Source organism: Dermatophagoides farinae, chromosome 1, assembly GCF_024713945.1.
Source record: "Dermatophagoides farinae isolate YC_2012a chromosome 1, ASM2471394v1, whole genome shotgun sequence".
Classification (NCBI taxonomy): Eukaryota; Metazoa; Arthropoda; class Arachnida; order Sarcoptiformes; family Pyroglyphidae; genus Dermatophagoides; species Dermatophagoides farinae.
The window spans coordinates 1,224,352-1,245,099 of record NC_134677.1 but is presented as its reverse complement, the minus strand read 5'-3'; the positions used below and the strand labels follow the sequence as shown (position 1 = coordinate 1,245,099).

At 31.2% G+C, this 20,748-nt stretch overlaps 5 protein-coding genes across 6 annotated transcripts; 2 read left to right on the top strand and 3 right to left on the bottom strand.

Moving 5' to 3' along the window:
* Nucleotides 1-891: 891 nt before the first annotated feature.
* LOC124491723 (uncharacterized) lies at nt 892-3,758 on the top strand. Its single transcript, XM_047054417.2, has one exon. The coding sequence runs from the start codon at nt 1,113-1,115 to the stop codon at nt 3,657-3,659; it is 2,547 nt and encodes an 848-aa protein (XP_046910373.2). The 5' UTR covers nt 892-1,112; the 3' UTR covers nt 3,660-3,758.
* Nucleotides 3,759-4,110: 352 nt separating this feature from the next.
* Nucleotides 4,111-10,456, bottom strand: LOC124491724 (sphingomyelin phosphodiesterase). Its single transcript, XM_047054420.2, has 7 exons — nt 10,342-10,456; nt 8,635-9,646; nt 7,999-8,184; nt 6,111-6,590; nt 5,863-6,029; nt 5,065-5,175; nt 4,111-5,007 (listed from the first exon to the last, which is right to left on the bottom strand). Exons 2-7 carry the CDS (start codon nt 9,349-9,351, stop codon nt 4,239-4,241), a joined length of 2,430 nt encoding a protein of 809 aa, XP_046910376.2. The 5' UTR covers nt 9,352-9,646; nt 10,342-10,456; the 3' UTR covers nt 4,111-4,238.
* Nucleotides 10,457-10,517: 61 nt separating this feature from the next.
* On the bottom strand, nt 10,518-13,432 carry xmas (RRM_XMAS2 and SAC3_GANP domain-containing protein xmas). The gene is made up of 2 exons (XM_047056050.2): nt 10,647-13,432; nt 10,518-10,581 (listed from the first exon to the last, which is right to left on the bottom strand). The coding sequence occupies exons 1-2, from the start codon at nt 13,312-13,314 to the stop codon at nt 10,565-10,567; spliced, it is 2,685 nt and encodes an 894-aa protein (XP_046912006.2). The 5' UTR covers nt 13,315-13,432; the 3' UTR covers nt 10,518-10,564.
* On the top strand, nt 13,423-15,768 carry LOC124493018 (calcium-independent phospholipase A2-gamma). The gene is made up of 2 exons (XM_075733233.1): nt 13,423-14,444; nt 14,487-15,768. Exons 1-2 carry the CDS (start codon nt 13,979-13,981, stop codon nt 15,671-15,673), a joined length of 1,653 nt encoding a protein of 550 aa, XP_075589348.1. The 5' UTR covers nt 13,423-13,978; the 3' UTR covers nt 15,674-15,768.
* On the bottom strand, nt 15,708-20,591 carry LOC124493017 (uncharacterized). 2 transcript variants are annotated; one of them, XM_075733206.1, is made up of 6 exons: nt 19,203-20,591; nt 19,002-19,074; nt 16,941-18,920; nt 16,768-16,885; nt 16,556-16,706; nt 15,708-16,499 (listed from the first exon to the last, which is right to left on the bottom strand). In XM_075733206.1, the coding sequence occupies exons 3-6, from the start codon at nt 18,839-18,841 to the stop codon at nt 15,940-15,942; spliced, it is 2,730 nt and encodes a 909-aa protein (XP_075589321.1). In that variant the 5' UTR covers nt 18,842-18,920; nt 19,002-19,074; nt 19,203-20,591; the 3' UTR covers nt 15,708-15,939. The 2 variants fall into 2 exon arrangements, with proteins under 2 accessions (XP_075589321.1, XP_075589324.1); XM_075733209.1 differs by having other exon boundaries at nt 19,207-19,364.
* Nucleotides 20,592-20,748: the final 157 nt, after the last annotated feature.

The following is a 20,748-nucleotide window of genomic DNA, read 5'->3' as shown; positions in this document are numbered from 1 at the left end:
CACGAGAACACACACATGGAAGAACGAAAGAAACGAAATGAAAAAAATTCACAAAGATTCAGTTTCTGGTAATGATTGTTAATGTGTGTTTTTTTTTAAGTAACACAAAGCAGCAGTAGTATACAGAAAACAAAATCTTTTTTTTTTTTGATCATCATCATCATCATTATTATTATGTATGCAACAAGTAGCATAAATGGTTTGTTGGGTTTTCATTCCGGATTCATTTCATCGATAATTTTTAAACATTACATTATTATGTGATTGAGTCTTTTTTTCCGTCTTCTTCTTCTTTCTCTATGTGTAAAAAGTTTCAACATTCTCGAATTTTTCAGCTAGATAAATCGACAAAAAATAAATATTCATGTTAGTACTAGATGTTGCCGGTTTTTTTTCACCTGCAGGATATGGATGAATGAATATTAAAGATGATAATGATGATGATGATGATGATGATGAGATGACATAAGACAAGCGGACATACCTTGAATGAATACAACCAAAGGTGTATGACAGGTCAATAATCATATATACCTGTATATATTCAACCAACACAAACACAGAACATTAGATAAAATTGAAATATACCAGTGTAAACCCGTTGAATCACCAATATAACATTGATTATAAAATAACCAATTGGTGGAAAATCATTGAAATCGATATGACATAACCCAAAAAAAACCGTGGTTATCGAAAAAAGATGATATAATGGATAAAAAAAGGATGAATTATTAGTTCCGAACAACAAAAAAAAAATAATCGAAATACTATCGATACTAGACGTCCATCGTTTGAAGGAGGCATGTGTTTATCAATCTATTTTCTATGCTTCTAAATTGTGTTATTTCGGTATAAAATCCTAACTATTTCATATGCTTCTTCTCGAATAATAATATTTTGTTCTAACTTGTTTCAGTGTTTTACTGTTAAACTCATTTTTTTTTTGTTATGAAAATGTGATTTTGTGTTTGTTACTCATCTCAAATTTTATTTTTCTTCGATGTTTTCGTTTTCAAATTAGTCATATTTAGCGTCGAATTTGTTTATTATTATTATTGATTTGATGATGATTATATTATTCATTCTTATCGAATGATTATTATTATTTTATGAACATGAACCAACAACAACAACAACAATATCAACAAGTCACGACAGTGACAAATCGAATCTATCCTCAAAATTCGTATTATCATCAGTCATTTTCATCATTAAACAGACCAAACAATAATAATAACAATAACAATGTATATATGCCAAGAGAAGTAGATAATCGAAATCAACCCATAATGGTTATGAATAATAATAGGCAAACATGGACACCACCGAATGTTGGTCAACAACAATTTTATTCAACATCAAATTCAGATAACAATCAATCATATAATAATCAAATTTCTTATGCTGATAATAGATCAAATATTGGCCATTTTTCGAACAATCCGGATAACAACATCGGTAACAATCAAAACGTTGTTCAATATAGCCATAATGATCATTATTTTGGTCAACGTCCATATTCGTATGGTCCGATGCAAGCTGCTACCCGACATCCTAGTCCAATTCGATCGAAAATTATTTATCGGCCCAATATGCAACAGCATCCTACAATGATTTCAAATTATCGCATTCAACAACAACAGCATCAACTAAATCCACATCCGAAGCCTCAGCAATATAACAATCCAATTTTCCAGATGGAAAATCAAGGATCAAGATCAACTTCCGTCATGGAACAACCAATTCGAATGTGGCCCATGATTAATAACAATGCTGGAAATAATCAAAATCGGATCATATCCAACAATAATATTGTAAAACGAGAAAATGTTCCAAAACCCGGAAATAATATCTATTTACGTCAAGCTTTAGGCTTTACTTCTTTAAAAGCTTCTCCTAATCAAATTATGGATGAAAATATTGTCGAACGAACGAAACCAATGTTTCGTAAAATTCGAAAAGTAACAAAAATTGGATCGATAGATATGAAAAAATTAATTATGAGTCTTGAATCTGGATTATTGGCTGAAACAACTTGGGCACTTGATTGTTTACACATAATGTCCAGTAATGGTCAATTACAATTACAATCTAATTTATCTGGCCGTTTGGTTGAATATTACAAATGTTTTCTCGATGCTATTTTTGATGATCTTTTCGTAGATACTAAAATTGATTATCAGCTAAAAATGATGTCCAATGATAGCGATGGGCCAAATATTGTTTCGAAGACAAATAGTAATAATTTGATCGAACCGAATGATCGTATATATCTACTTGATTCTACTAATTATACATTCCAATCAAGAAATGGTTTACCAGTCAAATTGAAAGAAGATGTTGATCTGAATGCAAATATTGTCAATCAATTAGAAAAGGATTGGCTCGATATTTTTTGTGATCATCAATATCTACAAAATGGTAATACGATGAGTACAGCACATATCATTCGATCAATGAATCCGATGCAAGAAATGGTTCCATTCATTAGGCCAATAACTGATAAACAACAACAACAGCAGCAGCAACAACAACAACAACATGTGAATGAAACACAACAAAATAAACGTTTTATGGTGAAAAAACGAAAACTTGAATTGGATGATGAGGCTGAAAAATTCGAAATATCATCGACCTTATGTCCTCGTCTTGAAGCTTATGAATCCATGTTGAAAAGATGTCTATGCATATCGAGCATTATACGTAATGCATCATTTTCTATAACCAATAGTCGTATGATGGCTAATGATGTATCATTATTATTGGTAATGGCACGTCTTTTATCATACAATCATGAACATGATGAAAAGAAAACATTTGCAATGATTTTGAATTCAGTGACCAATCGTAATCATAATAATAACAATAATAATGATAAAGAAAATGAAATATTCTTGGGTGAATTATTCGATGATTTTTCATTCGAAACTTTACATATGATTCGTATGAATACTTTGGTTACATTATCCAATCTTAGCGAACATCTTGATCTTTGTCAATATTCAGATAAAATTATTTTACCCTTATTGGATGGTTTACTTCATTGGATAGTATGTTCATCATCATATGCTCGTGATCCATTACCACCGGATAATCTTTCCTGTCAGATACAAGCATTGGAAATTGTAGCCAAATTAAGTATTCATCAATCAAATATTGATCTCATATTGGCTACACCACCATTCAATCGTATTGAACAAATGTATCGAGTATTAGTCGAAACTATTGGCAGAAATGATGATGATCAAGTTTTACAGGAATTATCATTGGTTGTATTGGCACATTTTTCCCATGGTGATCTATTAAGTGCACGAATCATTCTTCATATTGATTTGGTCATAAATAATTTGTTAGCCTTTATTGAACAAAATGAATTTCATAATCGAATGAATGGTATATGTTTAACAACAACGAATTCGTCATTACAACATCCTGATGAATGTTCAATCAATTACATTATTGGATTAGCTGCACGTACATTACGAACATTAGCATCGGCTTGTGACCACAATGATTGTTATCTATTTTATAAATATGAAAATAGATTTGTCGATCTTATTATGTCCATATTTCTAGATACAAATGTTGGCCAAATTCTAGCCGATTTAATGTTCATTCTATCAAATCGTAAATCTGTATTTAATCATTCGAAATAATTTACTTGCACAATTTTTTAAATTATAAAAATAAAAAAAAAATAAAACACCAACAACAACAAAATTGATGAATGAATAAAAGTGTAAACATTATACAAATGACTATATCTGGTGAAATAATAATTCCTATATAATAATCTTGATTCATTCTTGAGTAACACAAAAGAAAAAAAAGGTTGAGATTCGAAATAAATAGCAATCGAAGCTGTTGCTGCTGCTGCTGATGTGTCTTTGATAGATAAATTGATGAGATAATGAATGAATGAATGAATGAAGAAAGACCAGATATGATTTGTCATTGATATAAAAAAAGACACCATTTTTTTCCATTGTGTTATCGATGAGAAATGAATGATGGATCATATAGAATGGAATGATAGATTGATTGAGAGTGGGTAGGTTATATATTATGTACATTTTTTAAAAAAAAGAACGTAATTCCGTTCCGTCATTTGTTTTGTTTTTTTTTTGGCATCGAAAATGGGACGGTCTCAATAAAATAACATAAACAATCTCAAATTAAATTATGGCGATTTTTTGTTTTTGTTTTTTTTGTTTTGTTTTGTTGATCAATCAATCTCACTTTGAATGACTATGTTTACGACGGCCAAAGAATCGTTTTGGTCGATTCTTAAGCGGATGTAATACGGCTAGATCACTAAGAATATATTTTCGACATTTATCCGTACATCTTTCATCTTTTTTCACATCACTATGTCGATAGTAAAGATTTTTGAATTCATTAAATAATTTATCATCAGTATGTAATTTGATGGATAAATTATGCCAACTATCGGGACTCATATCATCAAGGCCAAATTTTTCTATAGCACGATATTCATGTTTCCATTGTGGTCCACGATTACTATGATTTGCTTCAGTTAAATTGAAATAATATGTTTCATGATCAGTAAGTAAACCACTATCTTCCATATAATATAGACGATATGCTGGATTATTTTCAGTGAATGGCGTAATACTTGGACCAATATAAGCCAATCCAATTGGTACTTCATGATGACCAGGCGAATAGAAAAGCCGATATTCATCACGATGAGTGTGGCCATAATATTGTGCTAGAACAGTATCATTGAATCGATCAATTATACGAAGAAAATTATAAAGCCATGCTTGTGTACATTCTCGATTATCAGGTGGTATATGGCCGATAATATGTACTTTATCTCCAACTTTTTCAGCTTTATGTAATTCTTCACTAAGCCATTTTAATTGATTAGCCGGATCTACTGGATTGTATAGACTCCATGGATTTAGTCGTGCACAATAATTCGTATTTATACAAATGACTCGCATATTTGATCGAGGTTTTACCATATAATAGCCGCCACTGGATTAAGAAAAAAAAATAGTGTAAGTAAAATGAAACAAATCGAATCGGAATTACTATCGTAATGTTTGAAGAGCATCATCTGGTAACCAGAATGCCCATTCTTCTGCAACCGAATCATATAGCCAACTAATGGAATTTGATCCTTTAATTTCGGGTGGTGGAAAACTGTTGAATGAGAAAAAAAAGAGAAAGAGATGAGGATATCAATGAGTGGCTCATAGCTCAATGAATTGGATATTGGATGGTCATCATCATCATTGTCCTGTCAATCAAGCCTATTTTAGGTCGTTTTTTCGTTTCGTTTCGATTGGATCAGAGTATTTTTGCTGCCGCTGTTGTTATGCACATTTCTGTAACTCTAATCAAAGCTACCGATAGATGGTTTTTGGATCGGTCGGTATTTATAAATCAACCGATCACCATCACTTGAAGTGTATATCATAATCAACATCATCATCATCATCATCATCATTTCCAAAAATAATGATAAAACTCTTTTTATCGAACATTTGTCAAAGCCAAATGTTTACACACAAACAGAGTTTGCCAATGCTACTACTGATGCCACTGACTATCGATCGATCGAATTGTGGACCTCGCGCCCAAATGATGATTATGATGATGATGATGGTGAAACCCGTTTGACCAGCAGCACGTAATTTGTTACAGTCAAACACTATTTTACCATAATAGCCTGATGGCTAGCTTGTTGTGATATAAAGGCTTGTATGCCATCAGGCCATCAATCAATCAATCGATTGATTTATTTATGTGTAGCATGTAGTGGTGTGTGTGTGTGTGTGTGAACGAAATTGAAATCGAAAACATGACCAAAACAAAAAATAAACTAACCTGTTGACTGGTACACCTTCATGATTACCAATAACCGGATATACTGGAACACGGGCATATTGTTTGATTAGATTAGTGACCAATTTCATTTGGGAAATAACCTCATGTTTGGTTACATTCCATATGTCATGTGGTGCAACATCACCTGTCCATAACCAATATTCGGCCTATGTTTTGAATTATAAAGAAAGTGTAATAAATGAATCGATTCAATAACAACAATAATAATAAAAATAAATAATCCATACATCTGAATGCATTTCATTGATATGTTTAAGTACATGTCTTAATGTCTGTACGGGGGTATCACAGTTACGATAATCACCCCAAATTCCAGCTGATCGATCTTTATTTTTAGCCAAACCATTTGTAGAACGACAACATAATGGTTCACCACAGCTTGCTTCAGATCCAGGTTCATAATATGGATCAACATGAATATCGGTTATTTGTACTAATTTACTAATACTTTTATATGAATCTTTATATGAATCCATAACGGTGATGAATTCATTTTCAATACCAGTAACGGTATCCGTATTACCAACACTATTATCCGTTCGTTTAACATTATTATTTGAAAAATATCGATAATGTTTTCTTTCCGGTATAGTTATAGTCCAATTAAGATTTTTTGTTACTTTACGTGCACAGTCCATACCGAATATTACACCACACATTTCACCATGTTTAAGCGTTGTATGTGTACGTATATAATCAAGATCATCCTAATGAAAAAAATAAAAAATAAAAAATTAATCAATTAAAAAACCATTAATATTAAGAATTATTTCTTGTGTTCATTAATTCCTACACAATTCAATTCTATATAGATGGCCTCATTTTTAAGATTTGGTGATTTAGACTAATGATGATGGATTGGTATGAGTATGAGTTTATGTTATGTTTTTTTTTTTTTTTTAGTGTCCGCGTGTTTTTTTTTCTTCTGCTGGGTGCTATGCATGCATGAAAAAAAAAAATAAACGCGTGCTTAATGAAGTTGTCATGTGCATGTGTGTGTGTGTATATATATGTGGTGGTGGCGGAAGTGAAAGCCAAAAAAAAAATTTGAACATCACTCTAGGCAATTATTTAACAACAACAACAACAACAACACTGGCTGATTATTATTATTTGATCTCGGATTTTATGTTAAAGATTTGGCCAAGCTGAACAAGTCTGTTACTTGGTTATATTTTTAATTTGTTGGCCATTTCTCTTACACACACACACATGCACACACCATTTGACAAGGCTCACAAATCAATCTATATGGTCATTCCGTCACTCATTCATATGAATATTATATTTTAGGTGACCAAATGCCATTCAAAAAAAAAATATCTAGATTAACGATGCTGAATGTATACAGAATTACTCTCTCTCTGAATTTAATCGTTTTATTTGGATATATAAGAGAGGACATTTCTAAGCCATGCCTATGTATTTTTTTTTTTTTTTTTTGTTGTTCAATTACTGACCTATTTATCTATATGTTCAACTATTACTTGTTGTTGTTGTTGTTGTTGTTGTTGTTGTTGTTGTTGTTGTTGTATATATCCCACAACAACAACAACAACATTAAGATGACACTCGAACATTGAAACTTTTTCCGGTATAGCATTTTTTCTTTTTTTTTTTTTTTGAATTTCCTAACATATAAATATGTATATATTAATGATGAGCATATCTGTTTAATAAAAAACAAATCACTTTCTCTTTCTCTCTTTCTTTCTTCTTTATAAAAAAATGATTAATGGTAGTAGTGGCCACTTGTTTCTTTATGTATTTCTCGCTTGACTTGGCTGAGAATGTCACGCATATATGAGAGTCAAAATTAATTTTATGAATGTGTGTGTGTGTGTGTGTATGTGTATGCCATTATTATTGACAGGAAACGAAAATTAACTTTGGCAAACAAAACAAAACAAACCACCAAAAGGGATTAAAAACGTACTAGGAAATCTATAACTAATCCATTCATTCAATTCTAATGCATACATTAAATAAAATGTACTATACTTGTGGAAAAACTCATATATATGATGGTTATTATGATTCGTTTGTGGTTTGATTGTTGTTGTTATTACTGCAAATTGTTTCAATGTCATCTTAGAATGCTTGTGTGAACATTACCTTGAATGAATCAACGATTCCGGAACAAACTCTTGGTGTCTGCAAACGGAATGACATACAAACAGTGTTTACGGCCATTGTCATCATTTCTTTTGAATAAACTGGACTAAGGAATAATCCTGCTAATGCATTACATGCCCAACATGATGCACGAGATGATATACCATTTCGCATCTGAGAACTGAGCTAGAAATTTGATTTGGAAAAAAAAATTAAATGAAATGAAAAAAAAACAATCAATCAAATTGTCAATCAAATATTTGAATAATCGGAAAACAAAACAAAACAAAACAAAAAAAAGTTGAGGACAAACAAAAAATCTATTTCTTCAATGATCATCATTGCATTGTCATTTTGGTGAAAACTCGTTCGATTGTCACGGTGATAATAGCTATTGTCTTTCATTTTTTTTTCAACTTTGTATGCATATGTGACAATAGTTACCATTCACTTCCTGATACGAATGTCACGAATATTTTATCGATATGGTGAGAAATGGTTCCAAAATGCATCGCACACATACACACACACATACACACAATGATTACAATGTCACATCACATTTAGCATTATTATATTGACCAGAATGTCCACACACACACACCTGTTTAACCTTGTCAATTATTGATGACTTACCTCAGTAAAATTGACTGATTTAAGCATTCGTGATAAAATATTGACAAGAAATCGTTTTCGTCGTTTATTCGATATTTTACTATTTTGTGAATTAATATCATCAATTATATGCTGTATACTTTTGACATTTGAACTATTGACATGTTGTTTATGTAGTTTCAATTGTGATGATTGCTGTTGTTGTTGTTGTTGTTGCTGCTGCTGTTGTTGTTGTTTGTTAATCGTTGGTGATTGATTGGCAGCCACAATCGATGATGATGATGATGATGATGATAATGATTTTCCATTATCTTTAATTCGTTGTGATTGAAATGTTGGTGTAGAATATGATGATGATGATTCGAATGATCCAAGTAAAATTTCTGAATCATCTTTATTGATCATATCACGTGAACTACGATCAGATACAAATTGTGATACTAATGCACGTAATATAGGAAATTTACGAACTTCACTACGTTGATTATTATTACCACCACTGATAATCAACGATGATGATTGCGATGATGATGATTGTGGTTTCGATAAAGAACTTGATGAATAACGAGATGAAACACCGGAAACGGTATTAGCTTCTACAATCATACAGCTATACCATACCATAATAATAATAATAGTGGTAAACATTGAATAGATGAATATATTACGTGTGCCATCATAACGCATTATGAATCTCATATCAATAGAATTGGCGCCAGAATCGATAGATATTAACATTAATGATTAATAAAATATGTATATCAACGCCGTTCAATAATATATTCAATTCCAATCTATGAGATGTGACTACCACCTTGTTGCTGATTCTGCACTTTTGTTTCAATTATCATTTGTCCACTGATTTTATTGTTATTATTATGTGAATTGTTTATGATCCAAAAATGACGATTTGTTGTTGTCGTAGTTTTCGTTGATGGCAGTTTGTAATGCTTCTGTTATCCGAAATCTGGCATTATTTTGGACATAGAAAATAATTTCAGTCGACTCCAATGATGATTATCCAAAGTGAGAGCTATACAACAAACAAACAACAAAAAACAACAACAACAACAACAGAAAAAAAATGAATTAAAATCGAGTCAAAAAGTCAGAGAAAAAAAACAACTCTCTTCAAACAGAAGAAGAAGAAGAAGAAAAAAAAGGAAAAAAATTATGATACTCTATATGAACCTATTGGGTATGAGATTTTCTTTCGTTTCACTCCCCCCCCTCTCCATCAAAACTATCACCACCACCACCACCACAGATTTTTTTAAGTAAAAGTAAAAGTGAAGTACATAAGTCTTAAAAACAACACAAGACCAGACACATATATATATTATAAGAAGAAGAAAAGAAAAAAGAAAGACACTTCTTCAAGAGATTAGATGATGTAGATCTTCAACAACAACAACAACAACAAAAACAAACGATCATTCAATGATGAATGAAAAAGTGGCGGGCCGGAAAGCTGCTATTAGAACATCACCATCATTCAACAAGTCAGGTGATTGCCAAAAAAAAAAATGATAGCCATAATGTTTTTTTTGAGAGTGAAAAGATGTTTGTGTGTTTGAGAGAGAGAGAAAGCCAAATATTAGATTTGGATTGGATGGACAAGAGTAACAGGTTAAGAAAAAAAAAATCATCAAACAACAACAACAACAACAACAATAATATTGTGACTGTCCTATAGTCATGTATATATCAAAAAAAAAGTTGTGTTACCTTTTTCTTCTTATTTATTTTTTTTATTATTTGTTTTGTTTGACCAATCAATTTGTTCAGCTGATTTGTTGTTGTCACTTTAGTATAGTTGAATGAATGTATAGTTTGATCAATTGATTAATGTATGTATATCATTATTGAACGATAAATTTGTCACTTGAACGGATTGAATTGGATGGATGGATGAAAAGGAGAAAATTCGTATACTTTATTTCGATTAATTTTACAGGTTTGATAAAACTAAATATAAAAATTATTATAACAATATAAAATACTGTTCCATATAGTTTACATTGTAAATTCACCATTATTCATCGTTTTCGAAAGCTGTTGTTGTTGTTGTTGTTGATGTTGTTGCCTTTGTTGTCGACGTTCCGATAATGTTTTCCGTATCATTGTCACTGTAGAATCAAAGTCATAATTTAATTTTCGTAATAGATTTTGATGTAATGATTTATCGGCATTCAATATGGATGCATCTATTATGCTTAAATCATTCGGTCCAATCGATAATGGTTGATCATCATACTGTCGTTGATGATGTTGGTTCGATGACAAATGCATCATCATTGGAGCTGATGGAAATTGTTGACGAATACGTTTTTTCTTCACACGTCTAGTTTCACTAAGCCAACGTCGAAAATATTTACCTAGTAAGCGATGATCGTCATTTTGCATTATTCCATTTCTTGATGATAATCGTTTGTTCATTACACCTTGTTGCTGATCAATGGGCATCGAATAGGCAAGTTTTCGTTTAAATGAATCATTTACTTTGATATAATTATCATCGATCAATGTGACGTTGTTTAGTAAAAGATTGTCATCCGGTTTATCATCACACATAGGCACCTTAATTCGTGCAATCTTGATCGGTGCGGCAGGAAATGTATCTCGATAAAAATTATATCGTTTCCGTTGTCGATAATAATGGAACCATTTATTCAGATATTTTTGTTGAATAAAATGAAGTCGCCATTCTTTGATTCGTTCATCTTGTCGATGACGTTCATCCGCGATGACCGATTCGATTACCGATCGTGCTATTACGGACAACATATTATCACACAAATTTTTGGCCAATAATGAAATATTTTGACGTAATGAATTTATCTTGATAACATGATCGGAATAGATTTGTTCACAGGTTGATCTGATTATCGTTGTCATCAGGCTATTCAATGTATCCATTGAGATTTGAATCACAATATCTTTGAGCCGTTTCTGTTTCACCATTGTTTCGGCCACCGTATCGAATATTTTTTCTACCATTAATTGATGGTATATTTTTTCGGATTCTTGAACCCATAATGTTCGATAATAGATTCGTTTTGTGTGCGATCGGATAATACGTTTCAAAAATGAATCGAATATTGGCCATTTGATTTGATCGATTATTTTGCTACGATCAATAACTTTATCGTCATCAGGTTTATCGATAGGCCATTGTTGTGTTGATGCTATTGTGTTGACTTTAAATGAAAAATTTGAATCAAATTTTTGAATCTGAGGAAATTGAAACAGAGTCGTATCCGTAGTTTTGAGAACATTTTCATTATCTTTGATGGCAAGTTTATCGATTTGATTTTTAAAATTAAACGCCATTCCCGTTGTTGGGGTGTTTTGAATTGTCGCAGTATTGAATGGCGGTGGTGGTTCATTAATTTTACGAATCGGTTGATGAATGGTTACGGAGCTTGAAATCAAATTATTCTTATCATAGATTAGTTTATCATTTGAATCAAAACTAGAATGAACTGGTACAATTTGAATTGATTCAATTGAATCATTACCAAGTATGGCTCGTCCAGGCGTTGTATATAATTTGTTCATAACCAAATTCTGTGAACGAGTTATGAGGTTACCATTGTCGATATCGATCAGATGATTTTTTCGGAAATAAATATTATCATTATCATATTGGAGGCCAACACGATTACAGAAATGAGATAATTCTTTAAAATCATCAAAAGCTAAAAGATCGATTAAATTAGCCACTGGATAGGCTATTGCATTCGATGATTTTGGTATTGTATATGCTTTACGTTGAATATTCAATGTTTTGATACGAAATCTATTCAGATAACGATTCAATATACATGATTTGAAAAAATCTGCTTGACGAACAAAACGAAAGAATTTTACATGATTCCTACTATCATATGATTGATATAGTTTGATAGCCAATTGTACGTCTGCTGATTGTTTTATGGATACATGAAAATGTTTCAATTCACTCAATGTTTCACCATTACCAAGATTCAATAGAATATCATAGGCACGAAATTCAGCTTCATTATCACAATATATTCCACGAATACTTAGATCATTATAGAAATCTTTCAATGTCTGTAAACAATTGTTGAGATTTTCTTCATTGATTTTCGGATCAAAATCTTTCATTTCTTGTTCACAAAGATAATAGGCACAGAATATATGAAATCGTGCACATTGTTCAGTCAGTGTTACAGATTTAAGATCGATTAGATGTTGTTGAGTGATGTCTTTACGTATCGAACGAGTACGACTCCAGATAAAATCAAACCATTCGGCCATGTTTCCATCGATTTCATATCGATCAACAATTTCTAAACACAAATAATTCATTGTATATTCCAACACATGAATCGGTCTTAATTCATGAGCCAAAGGTTCTTCTTGATCAGCTCCAGAACGTCGATATTCTTTCACCATACGAATTTCGTCTGGTCGGCCATTAGGATTGGCCATTGAATCCATTTCAAAAGGTGATACTTGATTTGTTTCGATACGAAAATATCGTTCCAATTCGGGACACATATCAGGACATGTCCCAACGACGGCCACTGCTTTTGATAAATCGGTTTGACGATCTTTTCGTAAGCGTAATAATTTATCTCTTGCATCCAAAACATTTTTCTTGTCCATAAAAGTGGTCGCACATTCATTCAGTTTTGATTGAAGTCGACGTTCTTCTTCGCTATCAATTTCCATGATTGATGAATTGAAAAAATAAAAACGATGATCATCAAATTCGATCCGATTTCTATACAAGTGTCAAACATCGAATTCTTAATATCAACAATCACGTGTGAGTGTCTGTCTGTCTGTCTGTTTATGAAAAAAACGGGGAGAAAAAGCGACAATCGGTTCTTTTATCGATACAATCGATTATAATATTTTAATTGTTTGTTTTCGTTAAAATAAAAATAAAAATGGTCACATGAATTATGAGTTCCATTCAAAAAAAAAAATCAGACGTATTCATGTATCATATGGTTAATAGATGATCATAGCAAAAAAAGAAGAAGGGCTTTCCCAATTTATCATCATCATAATCATCATCACTACGTCATCATCATCAAGGTTGATTGTTATTTCTAATCATCATACGACGGATGATTGTTTTAAAACTGCGCATTGCATCATATGACTTGGCCACCATAATGATAAATCATAGATGAGATCCGGATCATCTGCAAGATATTTTGTCGAATTGTGATTGCACTGAACTTGTGATGATGAAGATGTGAAATGATTTTTTTTTCTCCATTATAAAAAAGGAAATTATTCGTCATCTAAATTACAATTTTAATCACTACAAAACAACAACAACAACAACAACGTTTCGTTTATTTTATTCATACATAAAATAAACATGAAATCTATAATACCAATAACGGCAAATTCTTTGAAAACATTACGTTCATATTTAAAATCGGTTCCCAATAAAATATATTCAGTTGAAATTAAAATTAAAACTGAAAATGCATCATCATCAACAGAACTGCCCACCGTTTCCGAAACTGTCGATCCAAATAATTTGCAATCGAAACAAACCACTTCCAGCAATGCCACCACCGAAACTAAAATGGTGGATAAGAAATCTAAACCAAAATCCTTATCGAATAATGTGTCATTGAAAAAATTATCGCAAATCGAAAGAATCGAACGTACGGAAAAATTGGTCAATTCATTGAAACATTCATGGTCGATAGCAACATTGCCGAATGCAATTTCACTAAACATTCGTTTGAAACAATTGTACGATCATCTTCAAACGTATCCTGAAGCATCAAATCTTGCTGTTCGTAAGAATATTCTATCCAAACTATTGAAAATACGTGAATTCTCACAATTTCTGATAAATGGAACATCCATATCAGAATGGCTTAAACTACCACAAAAACGAAAATCTTCTAGTCAACAAATTAATCAGACCAGATTGTTGCATAAAAATTATCATCGATTTGTTAATGAAAATTCTAGACAGATAATATCGTTACTTGGACATGCTGATCCACCGAAAGGTCGTGGTATACGTGTATTGAGTATTGATGGTGGTGGTACACGAGGATTATTGGTCATAGAAATATTACGTCAAATTGAACGACAATATGGCCAGCCAATACATAAGATATTTGATTTGATTTGTGGCGTAAGTACTGGTGCTATTATTGCCATGTTACTTGGTGCATTACGCATACCTATTGATGAATGTGAATCTTATTATCGACAAGTCAGTTCATATCTATTCAAAACCGATGTTCTTCGTGGTACTGGTCGTCTACTATGGTCACATGCATATTATGATACAAATGTTTATGAAAAAATTCTCAAACAAATCTATGGTGATATAAGATTGATTCATACGAAAAAAAGTTCCGATTGTCCACATATGGTTGTCATATCGGCCATTGTTAATCTTCCTACATTGGAACCATATCTATTTCGTAATTATGAGCTTCATCCTTCATCGAAACCATTAAGTCATTTTGATGGTGGTTCTATGCATCGTATATGGGAAGCAGTGCGTGCTTCATCAGCTGCACCTGGTTATTTTGAAGAATTCACATTGGATAAACATGTTCATCAGGATGGTGGTATTCTATTGAACAATCCAACAGCTGTTGCATTACATGAAGCAAAATTATTATGGCCAAACGAACAGATACAATGTGTCATATCGTTGGGTAGTGGCCGTTATCAGCCTCCATCTAATCGTACAATTGAATCACATGATAACAAAGATGTTACTTTATCTAGTTTGAAACATAAAATTCTACGTCTTATCGATTCGGCAACCGATACAGAAATGATACATCGTTTAATGCAAGATATGTTACCGAATCAGGTATATTATCGTATGAATCCAATGCTCACTGATTATTCAACAATCGATGAAAATCGTCCAGAAAAATTGGAACAAATGAAACAGGATGCACAAATATATCTACGTAAAAATGAACATAAATTTCGTACGGCTATTGAACAACTTAAATTGGAACGATCACATTATCAATCGTTAAAGGATCGAATCCATTTACAATCAAAAGTATATTGGCCATTTTAATGTATCGATTTGTATAGAAATCAATTGATTGTAATTGTATATTTAGAAACATTTCTTTTTTTTAATTTTTTGATTGATTAAAATTAACAAACAAACAACTTTCGTATATCATCACAATGATCATCAATTTTTTTAAAAACTCTATATATAGTAGTAGTAGTAGTTAATAAATTTATCAAAGTAAATGTTATAATAATGGGAAAACAATTTAACAATTCATTCAAGATTGATAGATGAATGGATGGATTTTTATGTATATATGTGTTTTATTGAATTTTTAATTTTGAATTTTGAGCCAATTGTGGCTGCGTTGTTGTTGTTGTTGTTGTAGATGATGATGATATAAGTAATGGATTATTATCACTATTATGATCAGATTGATCGGATGGCCAATCCGATAATGATTGTTCATAATCATTATGATGATCATGATCGCAATCATCATCATCATCATTATAATAATAATCATCTTGATCAAATATTGCTCGTATCCATGATATTTGACAAATTTTTCTTGAAAGATAATTAATTAATTTATCTTTTTGCCGCCGGAATGGTATTTCATATTCATTTGGTACGATGCCAGATACACCAGATTCAAAAAATGAAAATAATGGAAACCATATACGTGTACGATGACGATCACTTTGATATAAAGCTCGATTATTGGCCAATGTATGATAATAAAGAAATAGACGAGTGGATATATAGAATGCAATGAACACATCAATTGAATAATGTTCATGAGCTGCAAGAATGAAGAATACACCAAATAGATTAAGTACCCAGGACATTGTATGAATTAGATAAAGGCTAGGCGGTGTATCTATAGACAAAAAGAAAAAGATAAATTACATCTTGAATAACAAAATCAAAACATACATTCAGTAACGAAAAAATTGAGCATTGTCAATACGACTGTGTGACCGCTAAACATGTAATCACCGCATGTTCGTACACCTTGTAGAGCCATACCACCACCTTGCCAAATAAGATATGCCTGATGTAAACGTTCAGTCCATGTGCCGTATGGCTAAAAAAAATTTTTTTTTTTGTTAATCCAAATTATTATTATTCAAATTATTTTCAATTACCCGTGCTTTGCATTGAAGATGACGACCAGGAACAGATAACGATGTAATGACCATCGTAAAACAACGGATAAGAAATACAGAACCAAATAATGAAAACATTCGACGTAAAAGAATAAATCTGAAAAAATATATTAATTAATTTTATGAAGGATAAAAGTTTAACAAATTCATACCGATACTTATGGAAAATCAATATTAATGCCCAAATGATAAACAGGATTAGACCACATGTTTCGGCCATACCAAATGCCCATGGTATCAAAGGAAGATTATCCAATAACAGATCTGGCAATGGTGGATAAGTATCCATATCTGGTACACGATCATGTACAATAACCATTACAATGGCCGTTACCCAAGTGGATGAGAAAAAATATATCAGAGCAATCAATGCTTTCCATGATTCTTGTCGAACTTCACGACGATGATGATGATGATGATGGTGGTGGTGGTTGTGATTGTGATTGTGATTATTTTTACGGTGATGTTTTCGGTGTTTTTTGTCTGAAGTAGAAGAATAATTTGTAATATTTTGATAATTATTTCGCTGATAGGATGACGATTGCGGCTGATGATGATGACTAGAATTTCGATTCTTCACTGTTGATGATTTTGGCTGTTGTTTTTGACCTGGATGTGAAATGGCAATCATCTGTGCTAAATCATTGCTTGTGGTCAATTGTGGTACAATACGAATTTGATGATTATTATTTCGATATTTCAATTGATTATTATTTATAATAGAACCATGGTTCAACAACATTGTTGATTCACTTTCGTTTGCATCAGCATAATCATCGTCATCATCATTATCTTCGGATCGATTACTTGCTTTCGATGATATTGATGATGATGTAAATGATGATGAACAACCAATAGATGCTGTTGGTGATGATGAAGATGATGATGAACAATTTGATAGAATGGTAAGATTTGATTGCTGTTGTTCCTCATGATCATTATAAATTCGCATACGTTCAATTTCACCATCATCATCGTCATCATTGCCACTATGGCCATTAAATGTTATTTCCATTTCCTGTATATTTTCATTATTATTTTCCATTTGATTTTGTATTTGTTGTTGTCGTTGATCGTTTGAATGGATAGAATATTGTTTTAGTGGTGGTTGCATCTGATTGCTTATAGATTTATTGCTTCCATTGGAAAATTTTGGTTGCACTAATGAATGTCTATTTGATGATGATGATGTTGTTGACGTTGATGATGATTGTGAGGAAATGGTTGATTTTGTATTTTGATGATTATGATTTTTATTAAAATCTTCCATTGAATTATTCGATGATAGATAAATAGATCGTAGATAATCAAATGCCATAGAAAATCGTTTTATATCACCAAAAATCTGTATATTTAATGGGTCAGAACGAAGATCATCGGCAGTTAGATTGATTAATACACGGCCATCAATACGATGATGATCACAGAATAATTGTCGATAATCGCTAAAATCATTCTGTTCTAACCAATGGCCAACATCATGTACAGTCCAATCATAGACATTTTTATTATCTAAAATGATGAAACCATTCGTACTTTTTTTAAACGATGGATTCATCATTGTCGTCGTCGTTAAGGCACAATTGTTTCGATCATCAATCATTGAATTGGTCATCGATGTTTTTCGTTGTTGTAATAAATTTTGATGATGATTATTATTCATTATTGTAGATTTATTCTCATTAGAACGATGATATTTTGGAATGACAATCATTGATGATGAACGATTTTTACTACCATTAAAATGTTCATTATTATTATTATTATTCCATGTATGAGTTTCAGTATTTATTGCTGAATTATTATTGATTGAATGTGAATTGACGGTCATCGCAATTGATGATGATGATGATGATGATGATGTTTGATCATTGACAGGTATACAGTTGGGTTTTAGGTTCAAAATTGTATCATTATTATTATCATTATTTTCATATGTGATTGTTGTCTTATCGTTGTTGTTGTTGTTGTTGTTGTTGTTACTGTTACTGTTATCATCATCGACATTCACATCATATGAAATGATTGAATTCACTGTCGAACTTTTTGACATTGTCGTTCGTTCATTAGTTTATTCATTCATTCATTGTGTATTATCAAGACATCATTATTTCGAAATCATAACAATTTTACTGTTTAAACATGTACAACAACAAAAAAAAAAACTAGAGTTAGAGAGAGAGAGAGAGATAGTAGAACATAAAAGTACATACATCTGAAAGATAGAGATATGACGAAAACAAAAACCATCGATTTGAAGGGATTAGTCAACGGTGAAATTTGCTCCTGTTTTTTTTTGTTGTTATCATAGTCCATGATACAGGAAAAATGAAAAAAATTCAGGCCATTAGTCATTAGCAAAAAAAAAAAAAAATATTTTAAATACAAAAAAAAATCAATATGGTGTTACTAACCAACCAATATTGTGGCCAATAAAATGCATATATACATATAGAAGATTTTCACACAACTTTTTCATACGCAGAAAATTCTGATGATGATGATGATTTGACAAAATTTCTTATGAATTATCATTGATGATGAATGATGATGTTTGGTGATTCATTTGCATTTGTTTTGTTTTGTTTTTCGTACATGCCAAAAATCACATACAATCTCATTGAGATTTGACTATTTTTTTCTGATAATTTGTTGTTGTTTGATTATTCGTTGATTGAAGGTAAATATAATATAGCAGGAAAAAAAAGATGAAAAAAAAAAGAAAATGCACGTCGTAATCAATGAAAAAACAAATTCATTTAATAAAATTTATGATGATGGTGATGGTGATGATGATTTCTTCATATATACACAAAAGTATCGAGGTCGTTGATTTTTTTTTCACTCGCATTTTCTCTCATCAACAATCAAACAACAACAACAACAACAACTAACTAAAACTTTCTCTTTCAATAATTTTTTTTTTCATTCTTTTTTACAAATTTTGAAAATTTATTTAGTTCCGTTCATGTGTCAAACAAAAATACTTGATAGTGGATCATGATGAATCATCATCGATCAGTGATGTATATGTGTGTGTGTGTTCGATAATGAAAACAAAACAAAAAACATTCAATTTCGATGATGAATAAAGATATGGTAATAATTAGCTGATGTTTTGTTTATCAATCAATGCACATACTTATCAATTTGAGCATGTGTTTACCAAAAAAAAAAAAAAAAAAAAAAAATTGTGAAACACACGGAAAGATATATAAATCCAATTGGAACATCAGCGCTTGACGTCGTTTTTTTTTTGTTGACTACGACTATCATATGATGGCATGTTATTGTTGTTTTTATAGTATGTGTTATATATATTGCATATGAATGCATGCTGGTTGCTCACAGTAAACAAAAAAATTTTTTTCTGTTTCGTTAGATGATTGCAACAATGATTGAATCTTGATTTCAATGGAAATTTTTTTTTTGTTATCGATTATCCCACAATTGAAATGGATGAAGATGTTGATTATTTTTCATGGTGAAAGGAAGAAAAAAAACTAATTTTTTTTTTATTCTTGGTTGTCAATACACACGAATTGAATTCGAATATTCGAGTATTCGAGATCAGCGTGTTTGTCGAGAATGGTGTACTACTTTCATTTCCAAATTTTTTGTTTTTTGACGTTTTTTACATTTTCCTGTCACCTTGACAATGACGATAACATTGATTATTTTTGTTCTTTCAAAAAAGAAACAAACAAAAAAAAATGTCGGTTTTGTTTTTTTTTCATTGATGATTAGTTTGAATGGAAAAAAATATATCATGCATACACAGGATATATTATTTCGTTGTACTCATTTTGTTCTTATTGATCATTCATTATGATTTTGGTCGATAAAACGCATTGTATTCTGTTTCATGTCATAATCGATTATCTTGATGATGAATAATTAGTTGGCAAGTAATAAGTTGGTTAATTAGCCACCATATATGCAAATAGACAGGAAAAATGT

Coding starts and splice junctions, on each gene's coding strand:
- LOC124493018 (XM_075733233.1), top strand. CDS start 13,979: ATGAAATCTATAATACCAATAACGGCAAATTCTTTGAAAACATTACGT. Junction 14,445..14,486: donor ATCCAAACTATTGAAAATAC/GTGAATTCTCAC, acceptor CATCCATATCAG/AATGGCTTAAACTACCACAA.
- LOC124491724 (XM_047054420.2), bottom strand. CDS start 9,351: ATGTTAATATCTATCGATTCTGGCGCCAATTCTATTGATATGAGATTC. Junction 5,176..5,862: donor GAAGGTGTACCAGTCAACAG/GTTAGTTTATTT, acceptor CTCATTCAACAG/TTTTCCACCACCCGAAATTA. Junction 5,008..5,064: donor GCTCTTCAAACATTACGATA/GTAATTCCGATT, acceptor TTCTTAATCCAG/TGGCGGCTATTATATGGTAA.
- LOC124493017 (XM_075733206.1), bottom strand. CDS start 18,841: ATGTCAAAAAGTTCGACAGTGAATTCAATCATTTCATATGATGTGAAT. Junction 16,886..16,940: donor TTGATTTTCCATAAGTATCG/GTATGAATTTGT, acceptor ATATTTTTTCAG/ATTTATTCTTTTACGTCGAA. Junction 16,707..16,767: donor ATCTTCAATGCAAAGCACGG/GTAATTGAAAAT, acceptor AATTTTTTTTAG/CCATACGGCACATGGACTGA.
- xmas (XM_047056050.2), bottom strand. CDS start 13,314: ATGGAAATTGATAGCGAAGAAGAACGTCGACTTCAATCAAAACTGAAT.
- LOC124491723 (XM_047054417.2), top strand. CDS start 1,113: ATGAACATGAACCAACAACAACAACAACAATATCAACAAGTCACGACA.